Source organism: Oreochromis aureus, linkage group 8 (genome assembly GCF_013358895.1).
Source record: "Oreochromis aureus strain Israel breed Guangdong linkage group 8, ZZ_aureus, whole genome shotgun sequence".
In the NCBI taxonomy this organism is placed as follows: domain Eukaryota; kingdom Metazoa; phylum Chordata; class Actinopteri; order Cichliformes; family Cichlidae; genus Oreochromis; species Oreochromis aureus.
Window position 1 is genome coordinate 9,897,196 of NC_052949.1, and position 26,870 is coordinate 9,924,065.

Consider the following 26,870-nt stretch of genomic DNA (forward strand, 5'->3'; position numbering starts at 1 on the left):
TGATTTGTGCTTTTCGACTCAAGATAAATTATGATTGTTTTAACTGTTTTACATTTAAAAAACCAACACACACACATACATACATACATACATAAAATATATTTATTTCTGTACAGTTTTTGATAGAGAGACACACTGCTTTATCTCACTAATTAATTAATTCATGCTGTGCCTGTTTCCATTTTGATTCAGCTGGTCAACCTTCACAGAAATAGATGACAGTGATGGAAAGACTTTGTGCTTGAGAGGTACAGAGCATACTAGAAAAGAAAATTAAAATCAAGACCACCACATCCCAACTTTGCCAGAAGATTTGAATCAGCAAACAACACAGTGGCAAAGCCTAAATTATTAACCTGCGCTGCCACTAATGCATATTTCTGACTCGCTAAAAAATTGAGTCACATGGTTTATTCATAACACACTAATGTATTGTTGGCCGAATATTGAGTCTGGTTACAGTAGAAAATTCAGGGTGATATGATGAACTGTTTACTAACCTTGAGGGAGAAAAATGGTTACTTGGCACAAGACGATTAATGATTAACTTCTATTATGAGTTTTAATTTGCTGAACATAACATAGTGTGGGAAATGTTTCATTGAACAGTTAGATGTGTAGCCATAATTGTTACTCAGGGATAGGTATACTAGTAATACAAAAAATGTACTAAAAACAGCAAAAGTGTTAATAGAGTTTGGAAGAAAAAAATATATATTTTCTTCCTCTTTTTGTAAGTACGGGAGGACGTGGTGCCCTGAGTATTTTATGTGTCAAAAACAATTCTCAGAATTCTTGTTGAAGTTTTCTTTAATGTGGCCGTGCCCCCTCCCCGTGCCACTTTTTTTTTTTTGCTTTTGTCGTGACAATAGTTTTCCTCATACCAGAGCGAAAAGCTCATTTGCTTCACTGATGTGGTGTTAAGGCAATATTTAGTTTTGCCAGTGGGTGGCAGTGCCAGCTCAGACAAATGAGCCTTGAACGTGACTGACTGAGCATGCATGCACATTTGCACATTTTATGAAACATAAAATACCAGGCAGCCAAACCAGGCAGACAGGAAGTACCAAAGACTATATGAGTTGAAGCAAAATTGAAGTTGAGTGTTGTGAAATGTGAAGCACTAGGGAGACATGAGGAAACTGTTCTCAGTGATGACCAGTCTCCTCTGTTTGGGGAGTGTGCTGACCACTCTTATCTGGTATACTTTCGAAGACAGGTGAGTAACTACCTTTGTACTTACAGATGAAATGGGAGAAGCCTGTAAAAGAAATATTCTGATCAAATTTAGCTTATGTCACTGTGAAACCACAAAAAAGTAAAATTGTGTGTTTTTTACAGAAAAATACCAGCTCTCTTTTTGTGCCAGGCAAACTTTATTATGTGTGACCATTGTTTGTCTGTGTCATTCATTCTCTCACACATCACCACAAACCTCAAGGCAACTCACTATTTTGTCTATATTCATTTTGCAATCGCTGTTATTTTTAAGGAGAAGATTAATAAGTTTGTAGTGCAGTAAAAATCAGTTGGCGAGCAAATCTTTACTCTACACAAACATTATGTAGGAAATGGTAATGGAAGGTATGAATTTGTATCATATTTGTGAATTTGATAAGTACTTATCCTACAGTATATTTTTAAATAACTAGGCTGCTCATTCTTTTTCGCAGACAATGCTTCATTTGAAGATAAAATGCATTTTGGGGTCATAGGAAGTCCGGCTCCTATTGGACTTCCTTCTGCTGCTCTTCTCTCTGTTCCTTTGGACTGATTTCAATCTTATTTTCATGTTAACAAATTTTACAGTAAAGAACTGTTCAGCATCTTAGTGTCATTCAAACAAATGACCAGAAACAAACAGCATGTGAAGAACTTATTTAATCTCAGGATGAAAGGTCAAACAATGATACAAAGTGCTGAAGCTTATTTAGTGATTGAGTTCACTTCTGTCAGGTGATTTTAGTGATGAACAGTGATCTGAAGACATTGTTACAGGCATGGCTCTTTTAGGGTGAAGCCTTATGGAGGATGTGTGGGGTTGCCCCTGGTGTGTGTGAGTCGGAAGAGAGTCGGAAAAAGGGATTATGAGTAGCTACTGAGGAAAAACAGGAAAGAAAGGTATAAAAAGGAAATATAACTCCCAAGGCAGCAAGAGGTGTGTCGGTGGTCTCCGCTGTAAGTAAGCTGTTAGAAGTCCACTGTATACGGTGTTTGCACCTCTGAAGAAATCAAAGTTCTGGTGAAAAGTTTTTCCACTGCGTCCTTCTGTCTCTTCACTACCAAAGTTGGCCCACACAGTAAGCTACTTACCGGCTATGAGCCAGTCAAGGGACTCGAAATAATAGCCACAGGTCACCTTCCTATGGTTCGGGGTGGCGGACCTGGCTGAAGTAACAACATTCAGAGTAACATGATAATGCCTGATGCAGTTCTTTGATAAAATCACTGTCAGTGAGGGAAGTCTTTACACTTCAACATACATTTCAGGTCTTTGGTCACACAAACTCTGAGTTTCCTTTTCTTGACACGAGGAAAGACTCTACAGAATAACATGGTCTCATCGTGGCGACCTTAGGCTTCCCTGCAAACATATAGGGCAAAACCACCCTCACCCACAGAGAAGAATGAGCCACCCTATGTATAGGCGCATAGGAAAAGTTGCACAGGGATTCTAAATATCACTCTTAAAGGTCAGATAAGGTCAATTTACCAAAAATATCTTTTATCTTGAATACTTAAAATTCTGCTATCTTTGATTGTGTTGGTAACATTTAGGACATTATACTGGTATATCAATCCATCCATTCTCTTCCACTTATCCTTATCAGGGTTGCGGAGGGTCTGGAGCCTATTCTAATACAATAGTGTTTCTTTTTTACTGCCCAGAGAGTGAGCTTCCTTGGCAGAGGTTTCCACTCTAGGGCGCTCCTCGTTTTTAAATGCATGCAGAAAAAAAAGCAGATAAAATAAACAAAATAATAAATAAGAGTGATTTTGATTAAATTGCCTTAAAATCAAAACAGAAAATAAAAAAAGTGTATATAAGGGCTAAAGTGAGATTTGGCAGCCAATCTTAGTGTCAAACCTAAGATTGGTTGAAGTGATGGAGCGTAGGGAACATAATTCACTGCTCTTTATTGATTTACACAACTAAATTCAGCAAGACTGAAGCAGACATTAGTGAGTTCATCATCAACCTAAATTCAAATTGGTCTCTGGTATGGTTAATGTGACTGAATTATGACAGAAAACAGTAAAGCTGCTCTGCACCACCACCAACATCAATGGCACTACTCTTCACCGCAATACTGCAGACTAACTGGTCTAATCTGCCACAAACCACTGGTATTTCTCTCAAATTAATTAAGACATTACATTTAAGCTTTAACTTTCCAACCACTCATATAGCCATCTAATATTGTATTGAAGAACTTTGGAATTTTTGTCCTGCAGGTAGGATAAGAACAGGGATCAGACATGATTTAACCCTCTCAAGGCAGGCGTTGCAGATTTACAACAGTTAAAACACTAACAACCTGATTACCCCACATACATATTTTATGAGGTTTTTTTACTCAGAAGTACCACTGCAGGACTTGGTTGTGCATTAGCAACTAAAACTTAATTTGAGCCTGAAAGGGTTAAGATTGCAAATGACCTTCCAACACACGTACAGACATGAGCAGCAGCAATCAAGCTGAGAAAAAAAACGGGTTATAAGAAAAGGTAACCATTTTATCTGCACATACTAATCGGTCTCATTTGTTTTTCAGTTTGGAATTTCACCGACCACTTCCTCAAAGAAGTGCCCCAAAGCCATCTGCACTTTGTAAAGGCTGCAAGTAAGAGCAAACACTGTCATATCTTTTTTCTTAGGAAATTATACATTGTTTATGTCAAGGTTAAGTCATGTCAGCCGTGCAGGGATGATACTACTGGAATGCTTATGCATTACAGGCAAGCCATCGATAAAGTAAAAAAGCTCTACAATCAAACATGGAAAAAGCAGGAGAAGAATTACCACAGATTCAGGTAAGATTATACCCTTCAAGCCTTCTAACATCCTGATATTAGATACTTTACTTTATTAGCACAATTGATCTAAATTCAGACAAAAAATTCAAAATCCGAGTAGAAAAAGTTATATTTTTTACTGTAAAACTCACAAACATGTTTAACGAATCATTTTCATAACTTGAAATGCAAATAGAAATTCTACATTTCTTAAATTATGCACAAGTTTTGCAAACAACAAAGTTACATGGTACAATTTACCTAAAAATGCAGCCAAGGCCTCAGGCAGTTTTTATATAACCATTTAAATCTATTTACAGAACAATCAGGTGTTCTGCATCAAATAAGAAGGCACACAAATTATTTGTGCCAATCCAAAAAAATAGTTTGTGTTCAGTATAAGACAGAGAACACTACAGACCTAAACCCTGCAGGTCTAAGAGCAGGAGGTGTATCAGTCCAGTTTTCCATGTGGGAACAGCGTTTACAATGGAAATGTGCAAATGTGACATTCAACAGTATAACTGACACACAATACAAAACAATAAGTACACAACACATGAACTATAGCTTCCAAACACGCTAAATGTCACTAATGTCTCACATATGAAAACTCGCTCTCTGTTTTTTCGCTCGCCCGCTTTCCGTCGTGGGTGTCACTACTAAAACTTCCCCTTCTCCCTAAACAACCAAGTGCCATGTTGCCATATCATTTTTTTGATTGGCTGACATGGTAAACTTTAACACCAATAGGGAAGGGGTGTTTTTTCTTTTTCTTTTTTCATTTGCAAGCGGAGAGTGTTTGCTAGCGCTGTCCGTAGAAAGTAGAAGTAGTTTTACCGTTCTTCCCACTGTAAACACCAATGTTTTGTTCAGAAAAAAACATTGCGTGTATTTTTTATCATAACTCTGGTTTTACGTGGCCCATCAACACAATTCAAAAACTGGTATATAGTTTCAGGTCCGCACTTTCGACCCAAGTTGAAATGGAGACTCTGAGTTGCTGCATCTTGTAGCTGTGTCGTCTTAAATTGGTCATGTGATTTTGACGCGCCGGCGCATGTTCGCTTTTTGGATTAGCTGTTGGAATAACAACTTCATTTTAAAAATTCTGCGGCTATTCAAATTAGCCACACCGGGGAATGTAAGGAGCTCTCTAGTTGGTTGGACAGACACAGGCTCTCTGCCCAGTGTTGCCAACTTAGCGACTTTGCCACTATATTTAGAGAGTTTTCAGATCCCCTTAGCAACATTTTTTCTAAAAAGCGACTAGCGACAAGTCTGGCAACTTTTTATGGTGTTATTGGAGAATTATTTATGATGACTTTTTGACGTGAAACCGTGTATCACTCTTCTCAACAAGCAACGGGTGCTGCCATTGGCACCTCGAATGTGCCAAAGCACTCACGGGCGGAGGATAGTCCTCCCCCAGCTGATATCAGGGCAGGAGATGTTCACACCTATGCGTCCAAACTGCAAATGAATCGTGCATGAGTGAAGCCGCTGCTCCCGCACTGACTGTAACGCATTCAGTTCTTCTTTTACTGTTATGTTGTTTTGTGGATCACAAGGTTTAAAACTACTTATAAACACACACACACAAAGTAACTCCACCAGAGTGCCTATTTCGGGTCACTTTTGCCGGTCCAAGCCCGGATAGAGGAGTCGGGTTGGAATTGTGACATTAAAACAAAACAATAATTGCTAAAAGAAATTTAATTTGTAGTTCTAAATAAATTCTAAAAGCATTTAGGACGTTTTTTACTCACATTATGTCTCTTCCACAATGTTATTTTGCTCACCTACAACCTACAACGTAGGTTACAATTACATTAGCATGACCAATTATGCAAATTAGGTGATGATGTCATTTAGCGATTTCTAGCGACTTTTAGGACAGCCAATAGCGATTTTCCTTACTGAGGAGTTGGCAACACTGTCTCTGCCTGGATTTTTCTAGCTCATAGCTTCGCCCTGCTAAGAAGCGTGTGTGCTTGTACAAAGGCCGTTCAGCCTCGGGATTTACACTTGGCTTGACACGGATATGTGAAGAATGAAGGGATGGGACTCTGCAGCGAAATGGAGAGCGCAACCTTTGACTGTGTGCCTGTTTACTCAGATTGACCACCTGTTGAAGGTAACGCCATGCTAGCATGGCATACATAGCACAGCCCCGTTATTTTAAGGTCTAGCATGGCATACATAGCATAGCTCCGTTATTTTAAGGTCATCTTAGTTTATGAAAATTTTACGTCGCAGCTGTACGAGTTAGCTACGTGTTTTGTAAACTGCTGTGCTCTTCACAAATGAAGCAGCTCAGACTATTAGAACCAGCACTGAGCCCTGTTACATTTATACAGTGTTAGAGCAATGGCTGCAACCTACAGCCTTTTAACTAGCGATTAAAATGCTGACAGTAAACTCGTCAGTCCAGATGTTACTACATTACTTTATGATACTTAGAGTTAAAACAACTGAGACAGGCTGATTAAAATAACAGCAGTTCTCTCATTTCTTATATCAAGACTGGAGATCCCACTACTGATTTCAGTTCATTTAATATGTGAGTGCACAGATTTATTCTCAATTGGACAAAATGATGATCAAAGTTGTATATATTTGATGAATTCATCAAATCCCAGCCTCTAATAACAGTGTGCTGAATCTTAGCTTTAAATGTCCAGTATATTCTAATCAGTGCAATTTAAGCATTCACTGAACCTACAGTATCTACAGATAATGAAATTTAATTATTAATACAATATACATCATGAAAAATGAAAGCTGACATTAATTCAGTTTAGTACTTTTCTCTGTATGCTCTGTGATGTTAAAGGCCTTTAATTCTGTGATATATATACTGTTTGTCAAAGATGTAAGAAAACTGAAAAAAGGTGTAATAATAACCAATAAAACGTTAAATGTTAAGTGAGTTATTTAATTTTTTCTAAATTCAAAAGCTATTTTCTGTCCACCATTTGTGTGACAAACAGTCTCACTACCCGGTGACTAGTGGTGGGCGGATCGATCCAAATATCGATAGTATCGATACCAAGTCGGCATCGGAATCAGATCGATACTAGCCTGGTGAGAGCGATTCTTTACTTTGAGTTCTGCTTGTTTACAATACTGTGCTTTCGGCAAAGACAAAACAGCCAGGTCACTGGACTCACCGCTCCTGTGAGCGAAGACCAGGCACACTTTGCTCCCCCTCCCCCAATCTTATGTTTCGGTGTTGCGCTGTCACGTCACGTGACTTAGACACTTTGGGGGTTGTTAAGTTGTTTACATATTAACTATATTTTTACTAGTTGTTTTTGTTGTTGAGAATTTTAATTGTAATATTTGTATTATAGTTTATCAATTATAGTTTGTGGGGATAGGTTAATTGATTAATCTAAAATGCCCATAGGTGTGAATGCGGGAGTGAATGTGAGTGCGAATGGTTGTCTGTCTCTGTGTGTTAGCCCTGTGACAGACTGGCGACCTGTCCAGTCTGTCACAGTCTGCCTCTCGCCCTATGAAAGCTGGGATAGGCTCCAGCACCCCACGCGACCCTGAAAAGGATAAGCGGAAGCGAATGGATGGATGGAGTTTATCAACAGTATTTATTTTAATTTGTTTACTGGTTTGCATGCACTTAAGATTTCAAAAAAAAAAAAAAAAGATCGCCACCACGGCAGACCCGATGGCATTTTCATGTTTCGCAGCATCATTTATTCTTACAATAATCACATGGTTGCTGTAATAGTACATTCAACGGCTGCAGCTCTCCTGCTGCCAGCCATACACATCACCACCACCAAACCTGCAGCGGCATCGCAGAACACACCCCGCCACATACCCCCATCCGCGAGCAGGTGAGGGAATCGGCCCAGACCATCGGCGTCCCATGCCCCGGCCCAGCGACGGGGAAGTGTCCACTCTGGCGGTCGCCCGCGCCTCCAGCGGAAGCCCCGGAGCTGGCCTGGTGGCCACCCACGTGGCAAGCAGCGGCAGCCAGCAGCTGTGGAAGTAAGCCAGGGCTCACAGGCAGCTGGGCAGACGGCCGGCACGCAGACCACGACCCGCCACAGTAATAAAGCATTTTTTATTTAATTATTAATTAAATAAATAATTTATCCTAATTGTGTCCTGGGTTTTAACTATTTAATAATAAAAAAGGAAACATCACAAAATACACTTAAGGTCATGAAAATTAATTGCGATTTAGCAATTCAATGATGCATCCACCTTATTTATTGAAAAGTATCGGTATCAGTATTGGTATTGGTGATACTGGCCCGTATGTACTTGGTATCGGATCGATTCCAAAATATGCAGTATCGCACACCACTACCGGTGACTGTTGTTGTAATTTGGTGATGTATAGAAAAAAAGTGAATTGAGACTTCTGCTTTACAGCTTATTTGGGGTCCTGTGATGTGCAATCACACAATAGAACAACTTAATATTCACTGGAGAAAAGGACAGTTTGGAATTGTAATTGACTATGACCGGTGACTTGGTGATTTCAGTTGTTGAAGAAGGAAAATAGTAGGGCAGTTTACAGTGTGGATATGGCCATTACTTTAATTTTTATTGCACAAAAGAGTGAGAGCACGGTGGTAAAGTGCAAATTGCATCCATGACGGAAACAGCTGCACTATGCTGCTAACACAACTTTAGCTCTTTTCTTTTTTTTATTATGTATATATTAATATAGCAGCAAATCACAACAACAATTTGCTCAAGATGCTTTATATTGTAAGGTAAAGACCCTACAATAGCAATCCTGTTCATGTTTCTGAAGTAGAATCACAGTTATTTGCACTTATTTAGTGCACTGTTTTGTATGCATTGTCTTGTATCTGAATTGTTCTGTTCTGTCTGGTGTTGCACTGGGTTTTTTGTTTGTTTGTTTTTTCATTGCAAGTTTTGCACAGTTGCACTTTTTGTAGTTCTGTGTTGATTGTCTTTTATAAGTAGCACCATGGTCTTGGGGGAACACTGTCTCACTTCACTGTGTACTGTACCGATCCACATGGTTGAAATGACATTAAAGCCACTTAACTTTACTTGACTTAACTTGATGACCACTTTAAAGTCTCTTTGTGCTGGTTTTCATCTATACTTTGTGTGGTTGGATTTGTGTTCATACCTACCTACCTGTACTAAGAGAAAGATCAAATGTGTGTTGTCATTAGGGTTAGGGAATTGTGTTGGTGAGTGTTATGAACAGAGATGGGCAGTAACGCGTTACTTGTAACGCGTTACTGTAATCTGATTACTTTTTTCAAGTAACGAGTAATGTAAGGGATTACTATTGCAAAACGCGGTAATTAGATTACCGTTACTTTCACGTAGGAACGCTGCGTTACTGCGTTACTAAAACCGTGATTTTTGCGAGAACGTCTCATGACAGTGACGTAAGCGAGTGCGACGTTCGTGACAACAGCTGTCTGCAGATCATAATATATCGAAAAGGGACAGAGTGTAGCATGCAGCGTTTAAAGTGTGGAAGTACTGACCTTATTTTGAGTTTGATTCCATAAAAGTGACAAAAACATTAGTGTCCGTTGTGCGTGGAAGAAAACTTCTTTTTACAGCGAAAAACCCCTAAACTTCCAAGCAAGCACCGAGTGTATTACGACGTAATGTGAAATTCACAGAGAAACTCATGGATTCTTCCACTGACCGCCGCGGCACACCTGCACCAGGGTAAACCTCCTCCGCCTACCCCAGTCCTGCTTTACAGGTGAAAATAGAGCAACAGGACTGCTAGTCTTTGATTTTATTTATTTTCTGCTGTGTTTTACTTGCATCTATTTGAAAGAGTGAGTGTAAACACAAAAAAATATTTTATTTTATGTGCTGGAATGTGCAGAAAATAGGTTTAAATGTTAAACAAATTTCTTCCAGTCAGAGAATGTTGCATATAATTTAATTTTTGCTTGATGCATAAAGTTAAAAGATTAAAACTAATAAAACAAGTTTTAAAAGAGACGTTTCCATTTGATTACATTTTGTATGATGAATTATGCAGAAAAAAAAGTAGAATTGGGCTGAAAGATCTATCGCTTTATCACCTATTCAGGTTGTAAATCGTGTTTTAAAAAAGTAACTAAGTAACTAAGTAATTGATTACTTTTGAAAATAAGTAATCAGTAAAGTAACGGGATTACTTTTTGGGGGAAGTAATCAGTAATTAGTAACTGATTACTTTTTTCAAGTAACTTGACCAACACTGGTTATGAAGCCTCAGGTTTATATAGAAAAGCAATAGTAATGTAAAAAGTAGTTTGACAGATTACTTCCTCCTGGGATTAATTAAGTAAAATACTGCATTACTTATAGGAAAAATGTTTTGTGTAATATGTTACTTTTTTGAGTATGACTCAAAAAAAAGAGGGCAAATAACTCCCAACATGCACAAACATTTGACCCACATCATGTTATTAATTTGCATGAATGTAATGTCTTTGATATGCTGCGTAGGGATGGCGGTAACTCTCAAAATGGAGCCAGTGAGAATCAATAAGGAAATCAATAATGGAATCAGAATTGCTAAATTCTTATCAGTTCCCAACCCTAGTATTTACATTCATGAAAGCATCTCTTGATTGTACACTCGAAAGTGTTCTTTAATTGGTTAGATGCTCTAAAATTGTTTTCCACAGCCAGGTCTTTCAGGTCTTTTTGCAGCTGTGCTGATTACTACAGTCCTAAAGAAAGTTTCTGCTCTCTCTTTTTCAACCAATGTAATAATGGCTTCCTTCACTTGAATTGACATGTCTTTTATTTAAAATCTGAGAGAAAAGTTATGAAATATAAATTCAGCACTTTAAATTAACTTCAGATATTACATCTGCTTAATACTTCATGAATTAAGAAGGGGTTCAGCTGGACATGAAACTGCTTTTCAGTCAATTGCCAAATAATTTTTGTACCACTGAGAATAGGGAACTTTGTATAAAAATGTCTTTAATTGCTGAGTTAGGTCAATATTTCTTAGCCAAAGAAAAAAACGAACATAAAAACACTAATTGTAAATATGTTGCACAACTAGGGATGGGTATCGTTAAGGTTTTATCCGATACCGGTGCCAAACCGGTACTTTTGAAACGGTGCCGGTGCTTAAACGGTGCTCAAACCGGTGCTTAAAGAATGGAGAAGACAAAATTGGTCTAAAAACCTCTCATGTTCAGCTGTTTTTTTGTAAAAAGATAACAATGTTAGCCTTTTCTGCAGCTATAGGGCATATATGGTCTCACTCTTTGCTGGAAGCAGTGCTTAAACAATGGAAAAAACACAAACTTTGTCCAAAAACCTCTCATGTTTAGCTGTGTTTTTGTAAAAAGATAACAATGTTAGCCTTTTCTGCAGCTATGGGGCATATATGGTCTCACTCTTGGCTGGAAGCAGTGCTTAAACAATGGAAAAAACACAAACTTTGTCCAAAAACCTCTCATGTTTAACTGTTTTCCACTTTTCTTTGGTCATTTTAGCCTTTTGGCCAGGGTGAAGGGAGTATCTGCCATCAAACAAGAAGACAGTCGCATGTAACTACGACGGTGTTTGCTAGTTCACCTTACATGCATTAATGTAATAATGTGGTTAGCGTACTCAACGTTAATTACACACGAACAACATGAAGCTACTCACGCAGAGGAGAACGGCTGCTGCTGCCATCATCATCCGTCATCATTTCTGCTACGCTGGCAGGGCTAGGGGCCAGGACTCTCCTCTTCGAGTTTTTGGGGGATGCTGCTAACTCCGGGTCCGATAACAGGCACCACACCCGCAATAGATGTGCATGGTGTGAGGTCTCGCAGCAAGCTATCAAACACGGCGCATTTCTCGGCTTTAAAAAAAAAAGCTATGCGTCTCCAGGTGTTTCATCAGATTTGAGGTGTTACCTCCTTTGACAGTATCACAGTATCAGCTTAAAGCACTTGTTGCAGGCTGCTGAGTTTGCATCTTTTGCTGTGAAGTACAGCCAGACTTTTGATCGCTCCGCCTTGGGCATTTTTAATCTGTAGCTCTGCTCTAAAAGAACGTACGTACCTGGCCCCGCCTACTATCCTCGGAAACATAAAATGATTGGCTAGAATTGGCTCAGGAAAAAAAAAGCACCGAAGTAAAGCACCGAAATGTGCGCTGCTTTTCGGTCTGGTTACTACCGTTTATGTCAGAACCGGTGCCATCATGGCACCGGACACCGGTACCCATCCCTATGCACAACTATAGACAAATTAATATAAAATGCAATCTACAGACAAAAGGAAGGTTGTCTGCCATACATGTATGCTGTATCAGACTTTTACTTCATTTTTAGTTTGATAAACCAAAATAACCATTTTCATTCAAACCACTGAAGCCTGTTCAAATACTACATAACTAAAATATTTAGTTTAATTGTTTTCCCTTCCTGGTGAGCCTGATTTTCCTTTCTATAAAACTGTAGCTGAAATTCATCATTGAAAATTAATATGAAACTGTATTGCTTTCAGGGTTTGAAATAAAACATTGAATTTATGTGGGATTTGTTTAATTTTTATAGAGAAGTAGCAGAAATCACAATCACAATACAGGTGTACTGTATTTTAAATCACAAATCTTTCACCTTAACATCAAAGCTAACTTTAAATATTTATTCTCTGTTGTTTGTTTTGTTTTTCAAGATTACAACTGAACATTAATTGCAATGGATCCAACAATGGCATTGTCACTCAGGAAAACACTCCAGTGGGATCTAAGATTGTCTGTGACGAGGATAGGACTGTCATTCCCGTGACCCCAGTGCTTTTCAAGATCTTTATAAAAGTATGTGTTTCTTAAACGCAAGAACAGGCCTCTAAATGTATTCTTTATGGATGCACTAGTATGAACTAAGACAACAACTGCTGCATGTTTCATGTCTTCATTAATCTTCAAATGTTCTAACATAGTATTACTAAGTTCGTCACATGTTAAATCTTTGTGAAACAGGGACCTGCACCCTTAACAGATTGAATCAAATGAAATTCTTTAGCATATTCTGACATTAGCTGTCCAGAGTACTTTTGCAGCAGTTCATCTGTCTTAATAAGTTCTGGCTCTGACACTCACTAGCTTAGTTATAGAGCAGGCATAAGAAGTATTATGGAAATTTTAACATTAACCTGCAACACACCCAGTGAGCTTGATTTGAAGTGGGTTTAATCAACATATTGCAATGGGGAGAGACCATCCCACTAAAAGACCAGGACCATCTCTGAATTGTGGCCACCACCTTTACATCTTATATACAGAGACACAGACAAAGAACATTCCACAAACTCTTACATGTTGGCCCCTCTCATGGGGGGACTATACCTTCTCCCTCACAGAGAGAATTATGCCCTTGTTTTCTGCTTGGCCGTCACCTAAGGATTTACATCCCTGATAAGCTGAAGGAGTCTCACTATCTGTTTAACGTCTCCCATTACAATGGCCTCACTGTGTTAACATTCCACATGCATGTAAACTAGTGACAGGAGTGCTCTTAGTATAGTAAAGTGAGAAAGTGATATTACTATAACTAATGTGATATAATTAAATATGTGATTAATATATGACAAAAGAAATCTGCCACCACAGAAGGCAAAAGCTTAATTTTGAAATTTGAAGTTAGCTAGCTGTGTGAAACCTGACACTGCTATAGCTTTAATATTTATAGCAGATATTAAGGTAATCAGTTTCATTATTTGTCAACAAATTAAAATATTAACCAAGGTCGTCAAGTCCAACTTAATGAGCCATTGGTTTAAAAAACTTATAACTTATAACTCTGACTATGATTCCTGTAAGTGTGGTTTGTATTGTCAACATATACAGGGAGTGCAGAATTATTAGGCAAGTTGTATTTTTGAGGAATAATTTTATTATTGAACAACAACCATGTTCTCAATGAACCCAAAAACCCATTAATATCAAAGCTGAATGTTTTTGGAAGTAGTTTTAGTTTGTTTTTAGTTTTAGCTATTTTAGGGGATATCTGTGTGTGCAGGTGACTATTACTGTGCATAATTATTAGGCAACTTAACAAAAACAAATATATACCCATTTCAATTATTTATTTTACCAGTGAAACCAATATAACATCTCCACATTCACAAATATACATTTCTGACATTCAAAACAAAACAAAAACAAATCAGCGACCAATATAGCCACCTTTCTTTGCAAGGACACTCAAAAGCCTGCCATCCATGGATTCTGTCAGTGTTTTGATCTGTTCACCATCAACATTGCGTGCAGCAGCAACCACAGCCTCCCAGACACTGTTCAGAGAGGTGTACTGTTTTCCCTCCTTGTAAATCTCACATTTGATGATGGACCACAGGTTCTCAATGGGGTTCAGATCAGGTGAACAAGGAGGCCATGTCATTAGTTTTTCTTCTTTTATACCCTTTCTTGACAGCCACGCTGTGGAGTACTTGGATGCGTGTGATGGAGCATTGTCCTGCATGAAAATCATGTTTTTCTTGAAGGATGCAGACTTCTTCCTGTACCACTGCTTGAAGAAGGTGTCTTCCAGAAACTGGCAGTAGGACTGGGAGTTGAGCTTGACTCCATCCTCAACCCGAAAAGGCCCCACAAGCTCATCTTTGATGATACCAGCCCAAACCAGTACTCCACCTCCACCTTGCTGGCGTCTGAGTCGGACTGGAGCTCTCTGCCCTTTACCAATCCAGCCACGGGCCCATCCATCTGGCCCATCAAGACTCACTCTCATTTCATCAGTCCATAAAACCTTAGAAAAATCAGTCTTGAGATATTTCTTGGCCTAGTCTTGACGTTTCAGCTTGTGTGTCTTGTTCAGTGGTGGTCGTCTTTCAGCCTTTCTTACCTTGGCCATGTCTGTGAGTATTGCACACCTTGTGCTTTTGGGCACTCCAGCGATGTTGCAGCTCTGAAATATGGCCAAACTGGTGGCAAGTGGCATCTTGGCAGCTGCACGCTTGACTTTTCTCAGTTCATGGGCAGTTATTTTGCGCCTTGGTTTTTCCACACGCTTCTTGCGACCCTGTTGACTATTTTGAATGAAACGCTTGATTGTTCGATGATCACGCTTCAGAAGCTTTGCAATTTTAAGACTGCTGCATCCCTCTGCAAGATATCTCACTATTTTTGACTTTTCTGAGCCTGTCAAGTCCTTCTTTTGACCCATTTTGCCAAAGGAAAGGAGGTTGCCTAATAATTATGCACACCTGATATAGGGTGTTGATGTCATTAGACCACACCCCTTCTCATTACAGAGATGCACATCACCTAATATGCTTAATTGGTAGTAGGCTTTCGAGCCTAAACAGCTTGGAGTAAGACAACATGCATGAAGAGGATGATGTGGACAAAATACTCATTTGCCTAATAATTCTGCACTCCCTGTAGAAAGTAACACATAATGATTTAAAATGCCATGTCAAATTTGACCTCTGACCTCTCCTTGAAGGTCAGTAGATTAATCAGAAGTTCAAAGTGATAATAATACTCTATATTAATATACTCTATATTAATAGAGTATTATTATAGAGTCTTTTTTTAATAACAAAAATTATTATGGCTGTCTTCTCCCAACACAAAAGTGGCAGTCTGCTGCGAATCCTCCCCGTTCCGTCTGACCTCACCTCATATTTGCTTCTCCTGAAATGAGAAACACAGAGAAGAAAAACAACCCCTGCATAGCCTTGCCTATCTGCTTATTATTCTGCTTATTATAGGCCCAGTTCAGGACATCTTGTTTGGACTGACCCAGAGACTATTCTAACCATTATCATGTGTATGTAAGCATGCAGCAAAAAGGACTGTCTGCAGTCTACATCCACTCTTCAATATTTCAGCCAAAGTTTTTTACCCTCAAAACTCGGAGCGCCTACTCGTTTATGAGCACATTTGTATGGTGTAAAAATAAAATAATAAAACAGCTTTATCTATTAATTTAAATAAAAGATCTAAAAATTTCAACCCTAACACAATACATAGGCATGTAATGAATGCTATACAGCAGGGATGGGCAATCTCAGTCCACGAGGGCCAGTGTCCCTGCAGGTTTTAGATGTGTCCTCGAACCAACACAGCTGATTTAAATGGATAAATTGGCTCCTCAACATGTCCTGAAGTTCTCCAGAGGCCTGGTAACGAACTAATCATGTGATTCAGGTGTGTTGACCCAAGGTGAGATCTAAAACCTGCAGGGACACCGGCCCTCGTGGACTGAGATTGCCCACCCCTGCTATACAGGGATTCTAAATGTCACATTACTTTGTTCTCATTCTACAGATTTGACATATTTCCTTAAATACAATGAGTACTTGTCTTTCACACATAGTACATTACAAACAGTATAAATGTTGCTCTTTTTGTAATGTGTAATCTGTTGATGCAAATTCCAGGAAAATCCTTTCTCAAAAAAGAGATGGGACACTTGTTCAGTTGTTGGGAGCGGTGGGATTCTGACAAACAGCGGCTGTGGGAAAATGATTGATTCAGCTGATTTTGTTTTTAGGTGAGAAATATGCCAAGTGTATAAAACCAAAATCATGACGACAACTCATCTCTCTGTAAGAAATATTTTGTTGTTTTTTCAGGTGCAACCTACCTCCTCTGGAAGATGAATTTAAGAATGATGTTGGCATAAAGACTAACCTTGTGACAGCAAACCCAAGCATCTTCATTAATAAGTGAGAAAACATTTACTCTAACATGGAACTGAATTTTTTTTTTGTCTTGTTGCTTTAAGTCATGTATTACTTTGAAGGTATGAGTCACTGACTGGACGTCGCCGGGCACTTGTAGACAGCCTCCACCAGTATGGCAACTCCCTGCTTCTCTTTCCTTGCTTCTCCTTTGGTTTTACTAGGGATGTGTGTCAGCGGGCTGTGTATGCCATTGAGGACATGGAAATTCCTATTCAACCAATCTTCATAAACCCTCTGTACCTTGAAAGACTGGAGAAATTCTGGGAGTCTCAGGGGTTAAAGCAACGTCGGCCTAGCACTGGATTATATTTAACTAGTCTGGCCCTGGAATTATGTGAAACAGTCCATCTGTATGGATTCTGGCCCTTTAGTAATCACCCATATGGACTCTTTCCCCTGACTAACCACTACTATGATAACGTACCATATAATAGGAGAGTCCATGCAATGCCAAATGAATTTTACCACTGGGTACAGCTGCACAATAAGGGTGTGCTCAAGCTTCACCTTCGAGACTGTAAATCAGGTCAGGTCTAGTTTAAATGATGGAATAAAAAATAAAAAAAACTGTGTTTAAGTGTCCAACTGAAAAGCCAAGAAATTTGCTCTGAAATCAATATGTATTACTCAGAAGTAGGCTACATATTACTTTAAAAGTCTTTTACAATGTATTTTCAATTCTCTTTAATGCCGGGATGTTCTAACCGCCTCCTGCAGAGTATCATTCTGATTTAGATGGGATCCTTCTGTGAGGCTATTCTTAGGATCTCCATTCTAGGGCCCTGTGGTAATCAACAATTAGAGATTTCAGCTCAAATTTAACACATTCAGAAATACCCCTTTTACATGAAGTTGGTGTTTCTGAACAATAAGTTTTATCAAAATGTGTCATTCCTGGATGTAAGGGCCATACATCCAATATATGCCCTGTACAATGCCCAACCATTAAACTACGAAGTGTGGCGATCGTGGCTCAAGAATTGGCAGTTCATCTTGTAATCGGAAGGTTGACCGTCCCCGGCTCGGACAGTCTTGGTCTTTGTGTCCTTGGGCAAGACACTTCACCCGTTGCCTACTGGTGGTGGTCAGAGGTGGCTCCGGTGTTCTGAGAAACCATCCTACTCTGACAAATCGTCCTACCTGTATTATAATTTGACCGTGACTTGTGACTAAACCTAACCATAACCTGAAGAAGTATTCCGGATGGGTGAGAGAAAAAGAAGTTAATTTGGGTTTGGTGTTGTGCGCATGCGCCGCGTCTCTGCAGAAACACTGGGTAGGATGGATTCCCAGAAGACTGACAGCCTTCACCTCTGTCAGTGCGCCGCAGGGCAGCTGTGGCTACAATGTAGCTTGCCATCACCAATGTGCGTGTGGATGACTGAATGTGTAAAGCGCTTTGGGGTCCATAAGGACTAGTAAAGCGCTATACAAATACAGACCATTTACATTAAAGAAATTTACAAATTTCACATTTTAGAAGTTTACAGTAAAAAAACTTAAATGGTAAATGGCCTGTATTTGTATAGCGCTTTATTCAGTCCCTAAGGACCCCAAAGTGCTTTACACTACATTCAGTCATCCACCCATTCACTGGTGATGGCAAGCTGCCCTGGGGCGTACTGACAGAGGCGAGGCTGCCGGACACTGGTGCCACCGAGCCCTCTGACCACCACCAGTAGGCAACAGGTGAAGTGTCTTGCCCAAGGACACAACAACCAAGACTGTCCGAGCCGGGGACCATCAACCTTCCGATTACAAGACGAACTGCCAATTCTTGAGCCACAATCGCCCCCTAACTTACAGTTAGAAAAATTTACAGAGAAAGAGGTAATAAGAGTTGCTTAATAGATTTTTAAAAAGTCTACCAGATGTAAAGAATACATTAAGAATTTAACCTAAGAAGTAAAGACTAAACTGAGAAGTACAGGTAAATTATAAATTTAAAAATTGAATGTGCAAATAAACAATTTAAGAGAGAAATTATAAGATGTGTGCAAATTATCAGTGTGCATGCGGTGATGTGATGTATGAGAGTCCTGGTTCAGGGCCCGTTGTTACATGCATGTTACATGATTAATGATGTGATGGGTTACAGACAAATGTAACCCACAAATAGAATCACTATGATGACAGTTTTTGCACATCCTTTGATTCTGGTTGTCAACCTTTCAGAGCTTATAGCATATTAAGAAATGTAATGTCTCACATTGAACATTAAGAAAACAGTTGTGGATAAATATATTGGGTTTGCATGATAAAAAAAAGAGAGGCCTCTGTTTGTAGAAATACAGCAGAAGAATGAATTAATAGTTTGAGTAGGGGAAAATATAATGTGAAACTGTGCATCGTGTGTAACTGTGGGGTAGTTAATGCAGGAGTGGAGACGCTAGGATATATATATATATATATATATATATATATATATATATATATATATATATATATATATATATATATATATATATATATATATATATATATATATATATATATATATATATATATATATTCATATTATATAGCCTTTGAGTCATAAGCAGAATCTTGAACAATCTCAATACATAGCCATTTACTTGAAAACATGGATGGGAAGCTTAGAAGTTCCCAACACTGTCACTGTTTTTTAGAAATTAAATGTTAACTGGTAAATTCATTTTTCTCACTCCTGTTCAAAATGATAAAATGTTGAGAACTCACTGAAAACACTGTGTGTTGAGCCGGTAGTTTCTCATTTTCATGACCAGTAATAAAGTTCAATAAAGTTTTTAAGTAATGTATGAAATACAGTGATGGTCCCTCGTGAATGTGAATGCATTTTTGAGAGTCAAAATGTGGTTTTTAGGTTAGGATTACAATTGGGTTGTGGCTATCATTTCTGATGGTCAGGGTAAGGGGCCAAGGAAAGCATTATGTCTATTCAGTGTAGATTTTTTTTTAGCTTTAAAACATACAGATGTGCCTCTGAGGCTATTTGTTGTGAGCTTATATTAAAAAATCTGTTGCATCGATAATAAATACAGTTTACAATGCAATAAATTCATTTCGTATTCATTCATTAAGTCAAGGAAAAAATACCTTATATGCTAATTTACCAACTCTACTGCTTCACATGAAATTTGTTGATAAAAATCATTAAGGTTTTTTTTCATTTCTATTTAAACATAAACAAAATGACTCACAATTGTGCAACTTACAGACAAATATCACAATCAAAAACACTTGTTATCACCTCAAAAACATGACTAAAAAATACGACTAAGCATTCAGCTATAGAAGTTTGGAAGAACATTTATAAGTGGCCACCAAACCCAGGGTCCATAGACAGTGAACAACAGGCAAAGATTAATGTGTGAAAGATGAATATGGAGGCATGCTTCTTTTAAAAAACACCTTAGGTCTATCAGATTTAATTTCCTTGACTCTAAATGTACAAACACACATAAATGTAGAGTTTGGTCCGAATATTTTATGTGCAGTGTCCAACTGCTGAATGATGTTCATGCCTTTTATGATCTTTCAGAACCATGAGAAAGACAAATGAGAGAAGCCTTACTAGTCGGCTTTTATTTGCTTCTCTTGTCTTCCACGATTTGTGCATTGTTACTCCCTGGCTTAGGGGAAACCAGTAGTGATCTGCGATACCACTGATTTCCTTTCCGATCCGATACCAAGTAAAATTCAGGGTGGTATCGACGATACTGATCCGATACCGATACTTTGTACAAAAACTTATTTTATTCATTGTATCTTTTATTGTATCTCAAAGTATAGCGTCATAATGATTACAGGACATCGGATTACTTGTTCTTATCAATTAATAATCCAGAATTCATCACATAGAAATAAAAAAACTAAAGTTGTGTGCTATTTGAACACCTTGCCTGCCCGCAGGACTAAAGGACTCCATGAGAGACGTCTGTCTCGCCCTAGCAGCACCTGTCCCTGTCCACTCCTCCTCTTCAGTTCGCCTCAACATACGCTCATCATATTTTGTGATAGGATTTACTCTGAGGTGTTTGACAAAGTTAGTGGTATTGATACAACACCTCACTGTCTTGCCAAATGTATCGCAAACCACGTCTCGGCTGTTTGTGCATGTAAAATACGTCTGCCAATGTTGTGAGTGCGCACACCAAGGGGCTGCAACACATTTATACAGCCGCATTTCGCACATGACTATGAAAGGCAGAAGAGGAAGTAGTTCCTTCCAATGTAGACAATCCTAATGCTATAGTTTCTTTCCACTGTGTTCCTGTTAATGATAAACTACAAATTTACCCTAAATTACTAAAACATTGATATTTTAATGTGAGAATCGATTCTACAACATAAATGACTTGTATCGGAGGAATCGATATTTCAGTATCGATCCGCACATGACTAGAAACCAGATCGCAACACAGGGAAAAAAAGGGAAAAATAATGCCCATCCTCCCTGCTCCCAGGCAAAAAGCAATGCTGCCACAGGATTAAGGTCTGATCGTGTGAACAGTAACCATAAGAATAAAATATGTGAAATGCTCAAAACCATGAAAGTATGGTCATCAGGTCTGTCGTGGTCAGAGATGGGCAGTAACGCATTAGAAGTAACGTGTTACGTTATCCGATTACTTTTTCAAGTAACGAGTAAAGTATGGGATTACTATCGCAAAACAGGTAATTAGGTTACTGTTACTTTCCCGTAAGCATGCTGCGTTACTAAAACCGTGATTTTTTTGCAAGTGTCTCATGACAATGACGTAAGCGAGTGCGACATTGGTGGCAACAGCTGTGTGCAGATCAACAATGGATAATATAACGAGTGCGGGAGAGAGTATAAGCGCATGGCATTATTTTTGTGCCACTATTCTGAGCGCACGGAAAAAAAATTTGAGCACACGTAAAAAAAAAAAATTGCAGGTGAATGTGTTGCATTTTGAGGAGAAATTTATTTTTAGCGAAGAAAAGCTAAATCTGAGTGAACAAAATTCATTGCTGCGTGCAAAAAAATGTATCTGAGTGTTTGCTATTATCCATACACACACACAATAGCAGCCCCTCTCGCTCAGTTTTTGCATTTGCGCTTGCTCGCAATGTGTTGCTTGCGCTCTCAACATTTCTGCCCGTGCGCGTTCAACTCTTTCTGTACACTGTTATAGTTGTGCCACAAACCCAGCCAATCACAGACTTAGATGCAATAAAATCTGATTGGCTGTTTTGGTCTCCGGTTAGCTCGAAATGACGAAATGCAATATCCCAGAATCCATTTCGTCCAAAACTCAAACGAGGCAGTGGCGGAGGAACGCAGAGTGGCAGAGTTTAAAATATTACTTTTTCTGGGTCACAAAATAAAGTTTTAAGATATTTTCAGGCGAGAATGGTGCTGTGTGCTGACGTTGAAATTTCCACAATCCGACACTTCAAATGCTTCAGGAGCTTTCTGCTCAGCGCAGCATCAGCACCACGTCAATACCTGGATGCATCCGTAGACTCAAGACAGACGTCACAATGCATTTTTTGGGACTTTGAGGTGTATGGACCAATGTTTTATTTGAATGCAGAACACCTGATTGTTCTGTAAATAGTTTCAAATGGTTATTTAAAAAATCAACTTTGTTGTTTGTTGTTTGCAAAACTTGTGCATAGGATTTTAAAATTGACAATTTATATTTGCATTGAAAGTTATGAAATATGATTCATTAAACATGTTTGTGGTTGTTACAGTAAAAAATATAACTTTTTCTACTCTGATTTTATGTTTTTTGTCTGATTTTAGATCAATTGTGTTAATACAGTATGTCAAAATGAAAACATAACTGTAAATTCAGACGTGAAGTTGTGCTGAAAAGGATGATACCAAACAAGGCAAAGTAAATAGTTTTTAAAGGTAAAATATAGAGGTAAAATCAAAAGTAGTTAAAAATGGCCAATTATATCCTGGACCCCAGAGGGGAGAGAAGGTCTTTTTAAAGTAACGCAATAGTTACTTTTCAAGTAATTAATTACTTTTTGAATATTGTAACTCAGTTACTAACTCAGTTACTTTTTTGAAGAAGTAACTAGTAACTATAATTAATTACTTTTTCAAAGTAACTTGCCCAACACTGCTCTGTATTAACCTTTTATTTTATTTTATTTATATAGCACCAAATCACAACAAAAGTCACCTCAAGGCGAACAAACATGCCATATTGGCCCAGTTTATTTTTCTTATCGTTGTTGTGAGGAGACCATGAATAGCATTTGCATTTTCTCTTGTACAGTTCATTTGCTGTTTTGGAGTTCTTGTTATGGATAAAAAGTGTCTTTTTTTTGTTTTAAAATAGCTGATAACTATTCACTGATAGCTGCCAACATCTGCGGACAAATATAATTCTATAAAGTTGTTGTATATAGTGTGTAACTGTTCATATAGAGCGTTATTAAATTTACTGCTAATGCGATCACCGTGGGCAGCACAGTGGCACAGTGGTTAGCACGGTAGCCGCACAGCAAGAAGGTCCTGAGTTCAATTCCACCATCAGGTCTTTCTGTTTGGAGTTTGCATGTTCTCCCTGTGTTTGTGTGGGTTCCCTCCGGGTACTCCAGCTGCATGTCCAAAGACATGCAGTTAGCAGGGATAGGTTAATTGATTAATCTAAATTGCCCATAGGTGTGAATCTCTGTGCGAATGGTTGTCTGTGTTTCTATGTGTTAGCCCTGCGACCTGTCCAAGGTGTACCCCGCCTCTCGCCCTATGGCAGCTGGGATAGGCTCCAGCACCCCCCGTGACCCTGAAAAGGATAAGCAGAAGCGAATGGATGGCTGGATGGATAATGCGATTTTTGGGTAGATAGCTTGGACTGGGAGGACTGTAAGGTGCTAGTTCGGGTTTGCAGCTACCACTCCCCGGAGTGTTGGCCAGAACACTGCTCAAGGCCAGGATGAATGTTCAGAAGGGAGACAATGAAGACACCGAGGACAGTGCAGACTCTTGTATTGACTTCACACAGTTAAAGGTAACAGAGGAGCAGGTATTGCATACAGGTTCAGGTGGGTGGGCGTGCGTGTGTGTGTGTGGTCTCTGAAAGGAACAGAAAGAAAATACTACATTACTAAAGTGTTCACAACAATAACTCCAGAGTACATCAACATAAACACAGGTGGGAAATAAACTAACATCCCCTTTAATACCATAGGCCATATATTACCCACGACTCACTTATAGACCCACTGAGAGAGCTAACACAGTACACAGTTATACCCAACCACACGGCAGGAGAGTTAGCTTAGCTTGGCACCCACTAACGGCACAGACAGATACATAGTCATTTCCCCCCTAACCTCAGTTACAGTCCCAAACACATCTTATTATCACATCCTCACACATCACAAACTTACGTTGCTCATTAACGCACACTTCTCATGGAATGATCAATTCTCTACCGGTAATCTGGAGCAGAAAAGCTCAGGTGCCTTGCCCACGTTTCTCCCTGCCCACAGTCTCTCTCATACAAAGCGGTGGGGTGACCTCTACTGGCCACTCTAAAAAACTACAGGTGAACAACTGAACAGAATAAAACCGTAACTACGGGGCCTTTTGTACAGCCGTCTCCAAATGTATGAAGTACATTTGCTCACAACAAAAGGCAACTTTACTAACAAAGTCACAGTGATTGTCCTTTGTCTTCGTCCGGGAGGGCAGGCAGTACCACCAGCCTCGCCACAGGTCGGGTGAAGGTCCGGTCCTTCACCTTGATGTCAGCAGACCTGATGTGCCCGTCGGGACTGGGGTGGACTTTGGAGATGCGACCCACGAGCCAGGAAGTGCGAGGCAGCTGAGGATCTACGATCATCACCACCGAACCTTCTGTGACATCCGCGGGGGATGACTGCCATTTCTGCCGAAGCTGCAGGCTCGGAAGGTACAGGCGGATGAATCGAGACCAGAAGTGGTCAGCCAGCACCTGGGAGTGCTTCCACCTCCGGCGACTCAGGAGCTCTTCTTTAGGGTAAGCCACTTGAGGAAGTGCTCCGTCAGGCCGCCCCATCAGAAAGCAGTTGGGGGTCACTGAATCAGGATCACTGATGTCAGATGGGACATAACCTAGTGGTTTGGAGTTCAAGATGCCCTCCACCTCCACAAGGACCGTGCGGAGGACCTCTTCTTGAAGGGGTTGGGATCCTACTGTAGTGTAGAGTGCCGTCTTGACAGATCTAATCTCCTGCTCCCACACTCCCCCGAAATGAGGAGCCGCTGGTGGATTGAAGTGGAAGACGATCTTCTGAGGAGCCAGGAGCTTCTGCAGGTCAGTGGTCATGGCTGCAAAAGCTGCTTGGAGTTCCCTTTCTCCCCCACGGAAGTTGGTCCCCTGGTCTGAGAACAGCTCAGCTAGGGTTCCTCTCCTGGCAATGAACCGTCGAAGTGCCATTAGGAAGGCATCTGTATCGATGGAGGTTAGGACATCAAGGTGGACCGCTCTGATAGTAAGGCACTTAAAGATGATGCCCCACCTCTTCTCCACACGGCGCCCAATGTTGACCTCAAAGGGTCCAAAACAGTCCACGCCTGTCGAATAAAAGGCAGGTTTGTAAAGGCGGAGGCGCGCAACTGGCAGGTCAGCCATCTTGAGAACAGTTGGGCGGGCTCTCCATCTGCAGCATTCAAGACAGGTCCTTTGAAAACGCCTAACTGCTTCCCGGCCTCTCAGGATCCAATGAGTGCGGCGAATCTCCGCGAAGACCCTCTCTGGCCCTGGATGACGCAGGCGACTGTCGACATCCTGGATGAGCAAGCGGGTGACTGGATGTGTTGGATCCAAAACTAAAGGATGGGAGTTGGTAAAGGCGAGATCTTCAGAGCGGCGAAGACGTCCACCTACACGGATGACCTCATTTTCGCGGTCGAACTCAGGGAATAGTGCAAGGAGACTACTGCTGTGACTGATAGATTTCCCCTGCTTAAGGAGTCGATACTCCTCAGGAAAGCTCTCCTGTTGAGCTTCTCTCAGAACGTCCATCTCCGCTTGAATATAGTCATAAGCCGATGAAGTTCTACTGCCTTTGGCCGCCTCATGCAACTGCGTAATAGCAGCTTCCAGCAGCTGTGTCCAGGTGTCATATTTGCTGAAGTTCGAGGTGGCGGGGTCAAAGGTGGTAGAAACTCCACAAAAGGTCTCTTTACGGAGCTCAGATGGGCCTGGCGGCTCAGCCAGGGTGCCGCTTGGCTCTGGAGGCCACTGTTCTGGACTTAGGAGCAGGAAAGGAGGCCCTTGACTCCATCTGTTGGGTCTGGTCAGATCTGGAAGGGACTTCCCACGGGTTATATCATCCGTGGGGTTCTGGGCTGAATCCACATAGCACCAGGTGTGCAAGTGAGTTACTTCCTGGATCTCAGCCACGCGGGTGCCAACGAAGACCTTGAAATGGCATGACTCGGACCTCAACCAGGTGAGTACAGTAGTGGAGTCAGACCATAGCAGTATTCTCTTTATGTCCAGAGTGAGCTCATTTCTAAGGAGACGGGAGAGATGAGCTCCGGAGAGGGCACCACACAGCTCGAGTCTAGGCATGGAGAGAATGCGTTTAGGGGCAACACGGGAGCGAGCCATCAGGAAGGCCAGATGTGAGCTGCCATCACCTGTCACTGTTCTCATGTAGGCCACTGCGCCATAAGCCTGCTCTGATGCATCACAGAAGATGTGAATCTCTCTCTCACTAACTGACTCCGTGATGTGCTTTGGGAGATAAGGGCGAGGAAGCAGGATTTGTGCAAGGAACGGCAACTCCTCTTCCCAGGTTTTCCACTGCTGCAGTAGTTCTGACGGAAGCTGCGGGTTATCCCATCCCCTAGATAGATCCCATCCCATAGATTTGAACCCAGTGGGAGTATACATCTCAGTGTACTTCAGACCCAGCAACACACTCAGACAGAAACTGGTTCACCCGAAAGACAAAACTCCAAAACACAGACTTAACAACGTGGTGTATGCTGTACAGTGCAGCGAGGAATGCCCAGACCTCTACATTGGCGAGACCAAACAGCCACTTCACAAGCGCATGGCACAACATAGAAGAGCCACCTCCACAGGACAAGACTCAGCAGTCCATCTGCATCTTAAGGATAAAGGTCACTCTTTCGAGGATGCCAGTGTTCACATTTTGGACAGAGAGGACAGATGGTTTGAAAGA

General features: G+C 40.3%; 1 protein-coding gene across 1 annotated transcript; it reads left to right on the top strand.

The window, feature by feature from the left end:
* The first annotated feature begins 1,081 nt into the window (after window positions 1-1,081).
* Window positions 1,082-18,059, top strand: LOC116333531 (alpha-2,8-sialyltransferase 8E-like). Its single transcript, XM_039616662.1, has 7 exons — window positions 1,082-1,219; window positions 3,777-3,845; window positions 3,961-4,035; window positions 12,681-12,822; window positions 16,413-16,525; window positions 16,608-16,700; window positions 16,778-18,059. The coding sequence occupies exons 1-7, from the start codon at window positions 1,134-1,136 to the stop codon at window positions 17,253-17,255; spliced, it is 1,056 nt and encodes a 351-aa protein (XP_039472596.1). The 5' UTR covers window positions 1,082-1,133; the 3' UTR covers window positions 17,256-18,059.
* The last annotated feature ends 8,811 nt before the right edge of the window (window positions 18,060-26,870 follow it).